We start from the raw sequence: 14,814 nt of genomic DNA on the forward strand, positions 1-14,814 counted from the left end.
TTTTGTTTTCCATCCCCAGTGAAACTGCTGGAAGCTCTGGGCCACGACACTCTGCTTCTGCCAAATGCCTGAGACAAAAACATAGTGGGAAGTGCTTGCTCATCTCAGTGCATCTCTTTTCTTTTAGGTTTTGGCCCCTCAAGTGCTGCCTGCCTTTGTTCACCTTGACTGATCTCTGATATCTTCAAAGAGCTGTTAAAAAAATTTACCCAAATTTTACGTTGTTTAAATTTTGTAGTAGTCTCGATACAACTGTGGAAGGTGGGCGATTTAGTGTATAAGCTTACTTCATCATAGTTGGAAGCTGAGGTCTTAATCTTGAGTTTTTTATTTCAATGGTCACATTTTCCCCTGAGATATTCTATTTGGTTGTTTCTCAAATCAGCATCATCTTTTTTTTTGATAATATTCTGTTTCTATCTCGTGTTTTCTATTCTTTATTATTTTAATCATTTGAAATATACTTATTTTATAGTTTATATCCTATTAAGTTATTTGAAATTCTCAGGGGTTTATTTATTTGTTTTATTGGAGTACAATTGCTTTACAATGTTGTGTTAGTTTCTGCTGCCCACTCCCACCCCCACCCCCCATGCCACCCATCTAGGTCATCACAGAACACTGAGCTGAGCTCCCTGTGCTCTACAGCAGGTTCCCCCTAACTATCTATTTGACATAAATACACTAAATACATGGTAGTGTATTTATGTCAAACCTAATCTCCCAATTCATCCCACCCTCCCCTTCCCCCCTTTGTCCACATGTTCATTCTCTACGTCTACGTCTCTATTCCTGTCCTACAAATAGGTTCCTCTATATCATTTTCTAGATTCCACATATATATGATATTTATTTTTCTCTTTCTGGCTTACTTCACTCTGTATGACAGACTCTAGGTCCATCCACATCTCTACAAATGACCAAATTTCGTTCCGTTTTATGGCTGAGTAATTCCACATCCATACAGCTACTGCATATTTGAATTTCATATCCACATCCTCTTTATCCATTCACCTATTGTTGGACATTAAGTTGTTTCCATGTCCTGGCTATTGTAAATAGTGCTGCAATGAACATTGAGGTACATGTCTCTTTTTGAATTATGGTTTTCTCAGGGTATATGCCCAGTAGTGGGATTTCTGGGTCACATGGTAGTTCTATTTTTAGTTTCTTAAGGAACCTCTATACTGTTCTCCATAGTGGCTGCATCAATTTACATTCCCACCAACAGTGCAAAAGGGTTCCTGTTTCTCCACACCCTCTCCAGCATTTACTGTTTGTAGAGATTTTGTTGATGGCTATTCTGACCAGTGTGAGGTGATACCTCGTAGTTTTGATTTGCATTTCTCTAATAATCAGTGATGTTGAGCAGCTTTTCATGTGCCTCTTGGCCATCTGTATGTCTTCTTTGGTAAAATGTCTATTTAGGTCTTCTGCCCATTTTTTAATTGGGTTGTTTGTTTTTTTGATATTGAGCTCCATGAGCTGTTTGTATATTTTGGAGATTAATCCTTTGTCCATTGCTTCATTTGCAAATATTTTCTCCCATTCTGAGGGTTGTCTTTTCATCTTGTTTATGGTTTCCCTTGCTCTGCAAAAGCTTTTAAGTTTAGCTAGGTCCCATTTGTTTATTTTTATTTCCATTACTCTAGGAGGTGGGTCAAAAAAGATCTTGCTGTGGTTTATGTCAAAGTGTGTTTTCCTCTCAGAGTTTTATAGTGTTCGGTCTTATATTTAGGTCTTTAATCCATTTGGAGTTTATTTTTGTGTATGGAGTTAGGTAGTGTTCTAATTTCATTCTTTTACATGTAGCTGTCTAGTTTTACCAGCACCACTTATTGAAGAGGCTGTCTTTTCTCCACTGTATGTTCTTGCTTCCTTTGTCATAAATTAGTTGACCATATGTGTGTGGGTTTATCTCTGGGCTTTCTATCCTGTACCATCAACCTATAATTCTGTTTTTGGGCCAGTACCATACTGTCTTGATTTGTTTTGAAGTATAGTTTTATTATATATTATCTGCTGATTCAGTTTACATTTGCTTCTGCCAGATGCCTCAAGAGGGTATTAACAGCTGAGAACCAATTTTTATGTTAATTTCTTGGTTTGGGATGTCTTAAGCCATACAGCTACTGCATATTTGAATTCCAAATGTGAGCAGAGAGACATGGTTGCAAAATATGAAGGGAGAGATTTTTTTCCTCCATTTTGTTTACCTGTGAGTGAATGTTTCTTGGGTCATATTTTCACTTAAGATATGGACTGCATATAGGATTCTGACTTTAGGTGTTTATATTAGTTCCAACTCTCCACATTACATGGCCTCAAGGTCTTGGTTGCTGTGAGTTCTGAGTTCCTCGGGCTGCTGAGACATCAGCACCTATTGCTCCCTCTGATTTTCAGTTTTCTTTTTGTATAATCCCAAAGGATTTGCCTCATTTTCTTGGGGGTTCAGTTGTGTTATATGTGAAGAGACTTACATACTTTATTCAACATTTCTGGGTGTTTTTTTAGGCAAAGTTTTCAAGTTGTCTAATTTTTCATAATTTCAGAAATGAAAGTCTTAACTGACATAATTTACATTGCTGGGTTACAGTAAAACTTAAGTGTTATCTATTATTAAATATCATCATCAACATTATTTCCACATATATATAAAATGTGAACATTTGGATTATAATATATATATTATAAATATAAAGATATATATGCATGTAATAGATTATATATAGTATATAATAGATTATAAAGCTTTGTGATAACTCCTCTGTGAATTGGGTGTATGGTTACTGGATATAGTACAATGTAGATTATGCTACTAAAACACAATAAAATCTGGCCTATTGAAATAGTTGGAAGTACATCACCCTTCTCTCAACTACATGTTTCTCTGTCTTTAAAACCTTTGTTTTAAAACTCTGATTTTCTCAGTGAAATTAGAAAATGTTGTGGCTTTGAAGCTTTTAAACATTTAAAGATATATCTCTGGGAGTGTATATTTATGTGTGAATCACTTCACATTCACTCATATATGTTATTTATATTTGGATTTTAAAATTTTATATTTGCATGAAATTGTATATCCTTTTTTCCTTTTGTAGGAGGGTACTTCCATCGAGACTTGAAATCAAAGAATATATTTCTGAAAAATAATCTACTTAAAATTGGTAAGATTTTAAGAATATGTATTCTATGAGAGAGTATATTCTAGATGTTATTAGTATATCAAATTGGAGTATAAAGTACCTAAAAGTGTTAGAATAATCACTGGTTTATTCAAACTTACTAAATTTTTGCTCTTGATTGGTTGTGCCCAACAACAAAAAAAACAGTTATTTTGTTTCTGATTACCTGATATAAACTGAGGTATAAAACATTTGCTACATATTAGATAGATTCAACAAATATCTTTTGAGTTCCTATTCCATGCCATGCGTTAACCATTAATAAATGATTAGACTTGTTTTACTAGTTTGATTACTACAGCTTTCCCACTCCCCTACTTATTTTATCACAGGTAATTAACAGTTATCACAGATAATTAAAATGTCGATATAGTTAGTTCTCCTTTAGAACTGTACCCACACTCACAACAGTTACTGGATTGTTTGATCTTATGTAGGTGTTCTTAGAGGGGGAATCATAAAAGCTTGCAACTAATTAGACAAGTATACTGAAGCTGATAGATTCAAATTTTTATAGTCATGTTCTTGAAAAATCTCAGGTTTTTTGTTTGAAATTTCTTTATTGTAAATGAAGAACAAACTCTCCCCCCCACCCAGATAAAATTGCAAGTCATAATATTCAGTGCTTCCAGAATCATTCTGTTTGTTGTTATTCAGACTTGAAATAGCTTTTTGTTTCAAGTTGCTGGTTTTCCATAATTCCAGGAAATAAAGTTTTAGCTTACATAATTCACTTTCCTGTTTTCAAAGTCTTCTTTCTCCTATAAGGCTTTTATTTTTAAAGCTATTCACCAGTATTGTATAATTTAAAATGTGTGACTTTTCTTTCCCTTTAAAATGGTATGAATCATTGCATATTAAAATGGTCAAATTCGACAGTTGTTAATTTCTAGTACAGTACTGATTTTTGTGATTTAAAGTATTCATAAAAAACAATTATTATTTCAAGGGGATTTTGGAGTTTCTCGACTCTTAATGGGATCCTGTGATCTAGCCACCACTTTTACTGGAACTCCCCATTATATGAGCCCAGAGGCTCTGAAACACAAAGGTTATGACACAAAGTCGGATATCTGGTGAGTGGGCATGGGCTGGTCCAGGCTCCTTATTCATTTGCTACCCTGAGAGACAGTGCATTTTGATTTTAGGCTCATTTACTTACTACGTCCACTCACTTTATCCTTTTCAAATATTAGTTATTCTGTAAGCAGTGTAAAAGAAGGTCTTTTGGATTAGAAACTTGATATATTCCATTAAATTGATTTCAAAAATTCTCTTTATTCATAGATTAAATGCTTGGTTTGGATTTTTTCTTCTTGAACCACGAAGGAAAGTTCCTAATGTATCATAAACATTAAATTTTGATATGTTTCTGCTAGTCTATTACATAAAGCATTTGTAATTCTAAACACTGCTTTATTTTTTTTAAGGTTAACTTCCACCTCTGTGGGGAATATATAGCTTACCTTTATTTTTTGTCTTCTTGTTGCTTTTAAGAGTTTTTACTAAAGATATTAGCTTTAAGGATCAACTTAAATTAAAAAAAATTCTGGGTTTTCGGTGATAGATACATTTGAGATTTCTCAGCTTCTTTGAGCTCTTTTCCAAAGGAATTTCTGCTTCCTCATTGGGGAATCAGTTTAAATCTCAGTGCAAAAAGCCATGTGGAAAATTGTATTCTGTTGATAGCAATAGATCCTAATTGGGGAAATTTTCCTTTCCTTTGAAGGAGAATCTTATATAATTTTCAACTTGTTAAGGGTTGAAAGGACAATTTAGCTGAGAACTTGTTAATTAAGTAAATAATTATTGTATGCAAATCAACTTAAGTAGTTCTGAGCTTTCAAAGATGAGCAGTGTGAAATATTGTGTCTGCTTCATTGTTCTAAAGAAGATAAAGTAGAAAATTACTTTTTCTCTGGTTAGGGAAAAATAAGCACAGCAGGAGTTATGCCTTGGGATTTTCAACAAGGTCATTACTCCTGTTCTTGCTCTGGTCCCTCCCAAGTGGGAGAGAACACTGTCACGATTAGGTCTGGCTGGGGCAGATCCCTATCCATCCTGTGCCTTCAATCACTCTTGGGATTATACATTTCTAGGTTCTTCAGTGGTTTTTTTCATTGTTAACTAGTTTCTAATCTGGTGGTCTTTTCCAATTCACCTATCATCTTTTCTCAATCACGACGTTCCCTGATTCCCTCCAAAAAGGAAAACAAAAACCAGACAAAACCCTCAAGGTATGTTCAGATGAATGAGTTTCTTTAAACTTCGCTTCATTGAACATCTACTATTTGCCCATGGCTGTTCAATAGCCCTTAGCATATAAAATCAAAAGTGATAGGATCCCTGACCCTCAGGAAAAATCTTCTTCCTCTTTTTGGTGTACTTTTCTCCAGTTAGAGAAAAACTAGTCTTGGGCTTTGGATTGAATTTGAGGTAACATACCTAAATATCTCTTCACACTTATTTTTATTATTATTATTATGGACATTTAAAAATAATTTAAATATAAAATTTCTTCATGATTAAGTTTACATGGTATCTCAGGAAGATGTTACATCATGTCATTTGAATGAAGAGTAAGTTAATTTTATGAAGCTCATCATTTAAGTCTTTGGAATTATGTATAGCAAGAAAGCTGACTCCTTTTGACAGGTGTCTATATTTGCTTGCCAAATCGGATGGACGTCACCTAGAAAACCAAGGCAAAGGAGCCCACAGAGAGGAGGGCATAGAGTCTTTTGTTTCAGTTGTGTCTGTCTTACTTCTTTAAAAAAAAAACCTAAAACTGTTCCTAGTATTGCATGAAGAGTCATAGGAATATCAAACAATATTGCTATAATGTTTTAGGCTTACAAAAATGGGACTCAGGCAAAACTTTAAAAAGCCAACATCTCCCAAATATAGAAATGCAGGAGAATTTTTATATATTTTTGCAAGCATTAGGTCAGCTCTCCTTGCAGAGATTACCAACTACTCAGAAAGTTCTCGGCAAGGATTTATCATCATCATGACCCCGAATAACCACCTTATTATGAATTTAGTAATTACCTTGGTTGTATCCAAATGAAAATGGGCGTATCTGGTAATGAAATGTCTACTGTTGAACCTAAAGTGGAAAGAATAACAGAGAAATATAAATTATAGTGACAGATATATAAGTGTAGTGAGTCATCTTTCGGAGACACTCTTAGAAAATTTAGATTGAATGGGGTTGAGAATTTTTCCCCTGAATCTCAGCGTGTAACATCTGTTACTGTGGAATATTGTCTTAGGATTGGAAACACTTATGAATAATTGACAGGTGTTTTGCTTTAGCATTAATGGCTGTACGTATTTATTTATAATGCTTAAAGAAGAAGAATTGTTATAATACTAACTATATTTTCATCTGTTAATACTCGCCCATATGTAACTTTGTCCTCCTTCTTCAACCTGCTTAAAACTTTTGGGATTCATTTATTTACAGCAATCAAGTACAGGAAGTCCCTTTCTTAAAACTGGGTTAGGTTCTAAAAGTTTATAAACAATTATTTGGAAAGTTAGGATAATTAGGTTCACTGAGGACAATACTTTGAACATGGCTGATTTGTATAAGCTATTGCTGAACATCTTTTTCCCCCCAAAGGAAAAATATAATATATGAGTTGGGTTCCTAGACTAGTTCTTTAAATTGGTTTAAACTATGAATAGTTAGAACTTATTATTCTTGTAGGAGAAACAAATAAAGGACAATGACAATATTATTGGAATAATGGTACTGTAAGCAGAAAGGAAACAGACTATTCATTGTTGGCCTTATTTGTCATGCTGTGAGAGGTCACCAGATGGCCATACATTCTTTGGGTGATTTAAGTGGAGTTAATGGTGGTGGGGAAAGTATAATGGGATGCTCTCAAAGTTTTGTTCAGGGGTCTGGTATGATAGTTGGCTGGGTAGGGGACACTGGAGGAGTCTAGTTCACACCCAGCATTGGAGTCAGGGTGTAGTGACCTTGGATGGAAATGTTAGACAAGGCTTAGCTTCAGGTGGAAGAAAACAAAGAGGAACCAGCACCTGCCTGGTCTGCCAGGACTAAGAAAGTATCCTCACAGAAGAGCATTCCCAGGGTTGACAGGGTAAGGGGGTAGAGAGGAAAACAAGCTTGTTTTCTGGTGAAGGATTTAGGAAAAGGGAGAAACAGGCCAACCTGACAGCAGGTTCTGTAGCTAATGTGGGACCTCGAGTAGCTGGCAGCCAGCAGCCCCATCAGCTGCCTCTCGGGGAAGCAAGCTCTCACCTGCCCATGTTCTGGGCATTTCCTGTGTGGGTTCAGAGCAAGCTGTTGGACAGCTTCAACTTCCTGGGGTGTGAGGCTTCTTGGAGAGTGAGCACTGGCATCATTATTTTCACTCAGCAGAAGCTGAGGTAGGGAAACACTTAAGTCAGCAGCAGTAAATTTGAGTATTAATATATTTTTCCAATGATGAGCATGAAATGATTGATACAAACTCTGCAGATAATGTTAGTCTGGCCTGGTGGATTTTTAAAAGGGCATAATACAACAGCAGCAAAAGAACCAGGAATAGCTACCCTCTGTGGAGCGCTTACTCCGTGATTGACATTTAATGTGCTAAATTCTTCATGTACCTATCTAAGTTTATTTGTTACTCCAAAAAAAAAAAAAAATCACACTGTGTATAATTTTATAACCTGTTTCTTTTTAATTTAGCAAAATAGAACATTGCTCTGTAGCAACAAAATATATATACATATCATCTAAATGTTTGCATAGCATTCTATTCCTGGACACAATAGTTTATTCAACCAAGACCTTAATGTTTTCTCTGAAGATTTTCTCTTTGTCTTTCAGCATTTTTACCTGATGTAACTAGGTGTGGATTTACATTTATCCTACCTGGGGTTAGTTGAGATTCTTGGACATGTAAATTAACATATTTCATCAAACTTGATCAGACTTGGGAGGTTTTCAGCCCTCCTTTTTTTGAGTATTTTTTTCTCCTCTTTTCCCTCTTTCCTATCTTTCTGGTCTTCCCACTGTGTGTATGCTGGTGTGTTTTCTGGTTTCCCACATGCTCTGATGCAATGATCATTTTTCTTCATTTTTCTCTCTGTTCTTCAGATTGCATAATATCTGTCAGTCTGTCTTCAAGTTCACTGATTCTTTATTCTGCTAGTTAAAATCTACTGTTGAGCCCTTCTGGGGAATTTTTTGTTTTAGTTATTGTACTTTTCAACTCCAGAATTTCTACTTGAGTTTTAAAGTAATTTCTCTCTGTTTACTGATATTCTCCATTTGATGTGACATTTTATCATACTTTACTTCTTTAAATAGTTTCCTTTAGTTCATTGAACATATTTAAAATGACTGCTTGGAAATCCTTTTCTGTTAGATCTGACATCTGAGCTCTCTCAGTTAGTTTATGTTGCCTGCTGTTTTTCCCCACGTATGGATCATTCATTCCTGTTTCTTTGCATGTCTCATAATTGGTGAAAACTGGACATTTTAGATGATATATTGGAGCAACTCTGGACACTTACTCTCCCCACTCCCCCACCTCTCTGGGACTTGTTATTATTTGCTTGTTTATTCACCTAGTGAATAAACCCCTTTAATCTGGGTAAGACTGCGATTATGGCAAAATTATTACTATGTGCCTTCTGAGTCTAGGTCATAAAAAGTTGACAACGCTTCTGTCTGATTCCCTTGAGATCCTTGCTCTTGGAATTCAACTATGGTGTTGTGAGGAAGTCTGTGTAGCACACTGGGAGTACAGTGTGGAAGGAATCGAGACCTCTGGGCTTTAGCCCTGGCTGAGCTTCTGCATAATGGCCAACACCAATCAGCCAATCATGTGAGTGACTTGGAAATGGATCTTCCAGCCTCAAATGAGGTTGCCCAGCAAATGCCATGGGGAGAAGATTCAAGGCCTCCTTGTCAATTTCTGAGAGAATAGATTCATGAGCAAAATTATTGACTATTGTTGTTTTAAGACACTAAGTTTTGAGGTGCTTTATTATTTATAGCAGTGAGTAGAACTGGGCTTTGTCAGGAGGAAAATAAATAGAGTTGAGACACAGCCTGTAGTCTGGATCTCCATTGTGACAAGCTGGCACTGTTCATTTTCTTTATCTTAAGAAGTTCAAGAAATGGCTGGAGAGGAGGCCACACTTCTTGTGCCAGGAAAGCAGTCTGGTACTCTCCTTACAGGTGCATTTGATGGATGGATCCCAAGAACCTGGGCCTCAGTTGAGAGATGGACCAGCAGCTTTTGCATGTGCCTCAGACTCTCCCTCCACTCCTCTTGGCTTCCCTTCTCCTGCTCATCCCAGCCCTGGACCACCTTCTGACTCCAGCACCATCTCTCCATCACTCACATAACTCAGCAGCATGTGGCAGCCAGCTCAGACCAGCTCGCAAGGCTCTGCTATCCACATCTCTTCTCAACCCCACAGAAATCAATAAATGCTACAAATCAGGGTGTACCTTTCCACCCAGAAAGCCAGTTTACCTCTTGCCTGTGGGTTGTTCTCAGAAAGAAAGAAACATCAAGACGTGTAAGTTCTTCACAAACATAGAGAATGGACATGTGAACCTGGGGGGGAAGGGGAGGGTGGGACGAATTGGGGGATTAGGTTTGACATATATACACTACCATGTGTAAAATAGATAGCTAGTGGAAACCTGCTGTAGAGCACCAGGGATCTCACCTCGGTGCTCTGTGATGACCTAGATGGGTGGGATGGGGTGGGGGAGGTCCAAGAGGGAGGGGATATATGTATACATATAGCTGATTCACTTCACTGTACAGCAGAAACTAACACAACATTGTAAAGAAATTATACTCCAATTAAAAAAAAAAAGACGTGTAAGTTCTGGTCTTTGTCCTCAAAAGATTGGCAGACATAAACAAATTGCCATATGTTGTTATAGTGCAATACAAGGAGTGTGTATGTGGCTCTGGTGTATAAAGGAGTGAGTGATTCACTGCTAGGGTGAGGGTGCAGAGCATCAGCTACAGTCTCAGAGTGTGGATAATGCTGCTTAGCATGGGAAAGGATGGAGAAAAGTTTGACAAAATGCGTTTCAGGAAGAAAGATCCAGTGCCCATGACTGACAGTAGGGGATGCTCACTGTGGGGGGAGGGGTGGACTGTGCAGGGAAAAAGGCTGGCCCAAAGAGCCATTTCCCCTCAGCCTTCTCCCTCACAATGGGCCTCAAATGTATGTGTTTGCAGTTATATCCAAATGAGTTTATATATATTAAAGGTGTTAATCTAGTAAATGTAAAATTTTCATAATATATCATAATTTTTGAAACTCTTTTTTGGTATTTTTTCATTTTAGAAAATATACTGAGAATTTGAAAGTAGTTGCAAGTGACCTGGGCCTTCTCTGACTCCTGAAAGCCCCTGGGAGCACTGTAATGACATGGAAGTGTAGTAATGCTCTGTGTCCTCCGACTAGCTGAGGACGAAGTGTGTGTGTGTGTGTGTGTGTGTGTGTGTGCGCGTGCGTGTGTGTGGCAGAGCAGGTGTGGCAATAAATACACGAGGCTAAGGAGGCAGTCAGTGTTCACGTGGTGAATGAGCCATGGAGCCATGCAAAGGAGCTTGGACTTTACCTTCTGTGGGATGAGAAGCTGCTGATAGCTGTTAAACAAGGGGATGGTATATAAGTCAGCTTTGCTGAAATAACAAAGAGCTCCAAAAATCTCTGGTACTTATAAAATGTATTTCATTTTCACGTTACATGAGGACTGCAGGTTACCTGAGCCTTTGTTCCAGGTTGCAAGTCTGCTCTGCTTCTGCTCCCGTGCCCCAGGTCCAGGACTCAGGCTGTGTCCTGGTCTGGAATGAGCCTGCCTAGTGCTAAGACAGAGAGCAGGGGCTGTGCTATATCTGCACCTGCATGTGAAGCTTCCCCTTCATATCTCACACCAGAGACTGGGGAAGTCATGTGGCCAACCCCAATATCAACAAGGAAGGAAGCCCACCCACCAGGAGAAGGAAGGGGAAGGGGTATTTGCAACGAGTAGGCAATCTACCAGGAGAGATTGTCTTATAGTGATACCAAACTCTGCGACAGAAAACAGACGGGAATGGGGAAAAGTCTGGTGGAGAAAAATGGGAGAAAGGCAGGCCTTCTGTTAATTTGGGGTATTCTGCTACTTCTGAGGCTCTGTCCATCTTAAAAGAGCCTCCAGAGACTATCAAAGGTGATGAAAGCTGTTCACTCAAAGTGTAAAGTATCTTAAAAAAAAATTTTTTATTGGACTATAGTTGATTTACAATGTTGTGTTAGTTTCAGGTGTACAGTAAAGTGAATCAGCTATATATATATATACACATATATATAGATATAGATATAGATATATATATACTCTTTTTTAGATTATTTTTTCCATATAGGCCATTACAGAGTATTAAGTAGAGTTCCCTGTGCTATACAGCAGGTTCTTATTATCTATTTTATGTATAGTAGTGTGTATATGTCAATCCCAATCTCCCAATTTATCCCTCCCCCCACTTACCCTCTGGTAACCATAAATTTGTTTTCTATATCTGAAACTCTGTTTCTCTGTAAATAAGTTCATTTGTACCTTTTTTTTTAGATTCCAAAGTGTGAAGTCTCTTATGCCACATGAGCAACGCATGCTGTTGCCACATCCAGCCTCTGTTCAGTGGGGGGCTGAGTTAGTAACAGTTGGTGGTGGAAAGATGCTTTCATCATTGTTGCCAACCCGCTTCTCGACCCAGCTTTGAACACTGTCCATGTTTATTTCCCAGACTTTATGGTTTGTATGGAGTCTATGACCATGTCCCCAAGGATAGCTAAAGATGCAAAAAATCTTTCCCTTTTATTTACCCTCTGCCCCCTTGTGATCTTCCTTGCCTTCTCTCTACCCCTGCTGTTGGTCTTGTCCTCAGTTCTTCTGTGGCCAGATGCTTAGGGTGTGGAGGGCATGGGACCACCATGGGGAAGGGCGAAGAGCTGACCTTCCTTCAGACGTTGTAAAGCTCAATTGGGGAAGAAAGTAATTAGAAAGAGCTGATATGAGCAGGATCTGAAATTCACCCAAACTTTGTTTCTAAAATTTTATGACTCTCCCGCAAAACATGGTAGAATGTTGGGATGATATAGCAGAAGGATTGCATTCACTTTTTTTTTTTTTTCAGTTTGGATTTTTTTAAACTTTTTATTTTATATTGGAGTATAGCCGATTAACAATGTTGTGTTAGTTTCAGGTATACAGCAAAGTGATTCAGTTATACATATACATGTATCTACTCTTTTTCAAATTATTTTCCTATTTAGCTTGTTACATAATATTGAGCAGAGTTCCCTGTGCTATACGGTAGGTTCTTGTTGGTTATCCATTTTAAATATAGCAGTGTGTACAAATCAATGCCAAACTCTTTAACTATCTCTCCCCCCACCTTCTCCCCTGGGAAACATGAGTTCATTCTGTAAGTCTGTGAGTCTGTTTCTGTTTTGTAAATAAGTTCATTTGTATCTTTTTTTAAGATTCCACATATGAGCAGTAACATACAATATTTCTCTGTCTGACTTACTTCACTCAGTATGACAGTCTCTAGGTCCATCCATGTTGCTGCAAAAGGCATTATTTCACTCTTTTTAATGGCTGAGTAATATTCCATTGTATGTATGTACCACATCTTCTTTATCCATTCCTCTGTAGATGGACATTTAGGTTGCTTCCATGTCCTGACTATTGTAAGCAGTGCTGCAATGAACATTGGGGTGCATGTATCCTTTCGAACCATGTTTTTCTCTGCATATATGCCCAAGAGTGGGATTGCCAGATCATATGGTAGCTCTATTTTTAGTTTTTTAAGGGACCCTCATACTGTTCTCCATAGTGGCTGTACCAATTTATATTCCCACCAACAGTGTAGGAGGGTTCTCTTCTCTCCACACCCTCTCCAGCATTTACTGTTTGTGGATTTTTTGATGATAGCCATTTTGACTGGTGTGAGGTGATATCTCACTGTAGTTTTGATTTACATTTTTCTAATAATTAGTGATGTTGAACATCTTTTCATTTGCCTCTTGGCCATCTGTATGTCTTCTTTGGAGAAATATCTATTCAGGTCTTCTGCCCATATTTTGATTGGGTTGTTTGATTTGAGGATATTAAGCCACATGAGCTGTTTGTAAATTTTGGAGACTAATCCCTTCTTGGTCACATCATTTGCAAATATTTTCTCTTCTTTTCATTTTGTTTATGGTTTCCTTTGCTGTGCAAAACTTTTAAGTATAATTAGGTCCCACTTGTTTATTTTTGTTTTTACTTCCATTACTCTGAGAGGTGGGTCAAAAAAGATATTGCTGCAATTTATGTCAGAGTGTTCTGCCTATGTTTTCCTCTAAGAGTTTTATAGTGTCTGGTCTGACATTTAGGTCTTTAATCCATTTTGAACTTATTTTTGTGTATGGTGCTAAAGAATGTTCTAATTTCATTTTTTTACTTGTACCTGTCCAGTTTTCCCAGCACCATTTATTGAAGAGACTGTCTTTCCACCATTGTTTACTCTTGCCTCCTTTGTCGTAGATTAGTTGACCATAGGAACATGGATTTATTTCTGGGCTTTCTATCCTGTTCCACTGATCTGTATTTCTATTTTGGGGCCAGTACTGTACTATTTTGATGACTGTAGCTTGGTAGTACAGTCTGAAGCCAGGGAGCCTGATTCCTTCAGCTCCATTTTTATTTCTCAGGATTGTTTTGGCTATTCGGGGTCTTTTGTGTCCCTATACAAATTTTATTTTATTTGTTTATTTTTTTGCGGTACGCGGGCCTCTCACTGTTGTGGCCTCTCCTGTTGCAGAGCACAGGCTCAGGATGCGCAGGCTCAGCGGCCATGGCTCACGGACCCAGCTACTCCACGGCATGAGGGATCTTCCCGGACCGGGGCATGAACCCATGTCCCCTGCATCGGCAGGCGGACTCTCAACCACTGTGCCACCAGGGAAGCCCCTCTACACAAATTTTAAGATATTTTGTTCTGTGAAAAATGCCATTCGTAATTTGATAGGGATTGCATTGAATCTGTAGATTTCCTTGGGTAGTATAGTCATTTTGACAATATTGATTCTTCCAATCCAAGAACATGGTATATCTTTCCATCTGCTTGTGTTGTCTTCAATTTCTTTCATCAGCGTCTTATAGTTTTTGGATTACAGGCTTTTGTCTCCTTAGGTAGGTTTATTCTTAGGTATTTTATTCTTTTTGATGTGATGGTAAATGGGATTGTTTCTTGAATTTCTCTTTCTGATCTTTCATTGTTAGTGTATAGAAATGCACTTCTGTGTATTAATTTTGTAACCTGCAACTTGACCAAATTCATTGATGAGTTCCAGTAGTTTTCTGGTAGTGTCTTTAGGATTTTCTATGTGTAGTATCATGTCATCTGCAAACAGTGACAGTTTTACTTCTTCTTTTCCAATTTGTATTCCTTTTATTTCTTTTTCTTCTCTGATTGCCATAGCTAGGACTTCCAAAACTATGTTGAATAAAAGTGGTGAGACTGGACATCCTTGTTTGTTCCTGATCTTAGAGGAAATGCTTTCAGCTTTTCACCATTGAGTATGATGTTAGCTGTAG

At 37.6% G+C, this 14,814-nt stretch overlaps 1 protein-coding gene across 1 annotated transcript in view; it reads left to right on the forward strand.

Annotated features, from left to right (window-relative positions):
* Window positions 1-14,814, forward strand: part of NEK11 (NIMA related kinase 11) — a 104,235-nt gene that overhangs the window by 65,593 nt on the left and 23,828 nt on the right. The window contains 2 exon segments of the mRNA XM_024747915.1: window positions 3,105-3,167; window positions 4,135-4,261. Of these exon segments, the coding sequence (XP_024603683.1) occupies window positions 3,105-3,167; window positions 4,135-4,261 (190 nt within the window).

Source organism: Neophocaena asiaeorientalis, unplaced genomic scaffold, assembly GCF_003031525.2.
Source record: "Neophocaena asiaeorientalis asiaeorientalis breed wild unplaced genomic scaffold, Neophocaena_asiaeorientalis_V1.1 scaffold33, whole genome shotgun sequence".
In the NCBI taxonomy this organism is placed as follows: Eukaryota; Metazoa; Chordata; class Mammalia; order Artiodactyla; family Phocoenidae; genus Neophocaena; species Neophocaena asiaeorientalis.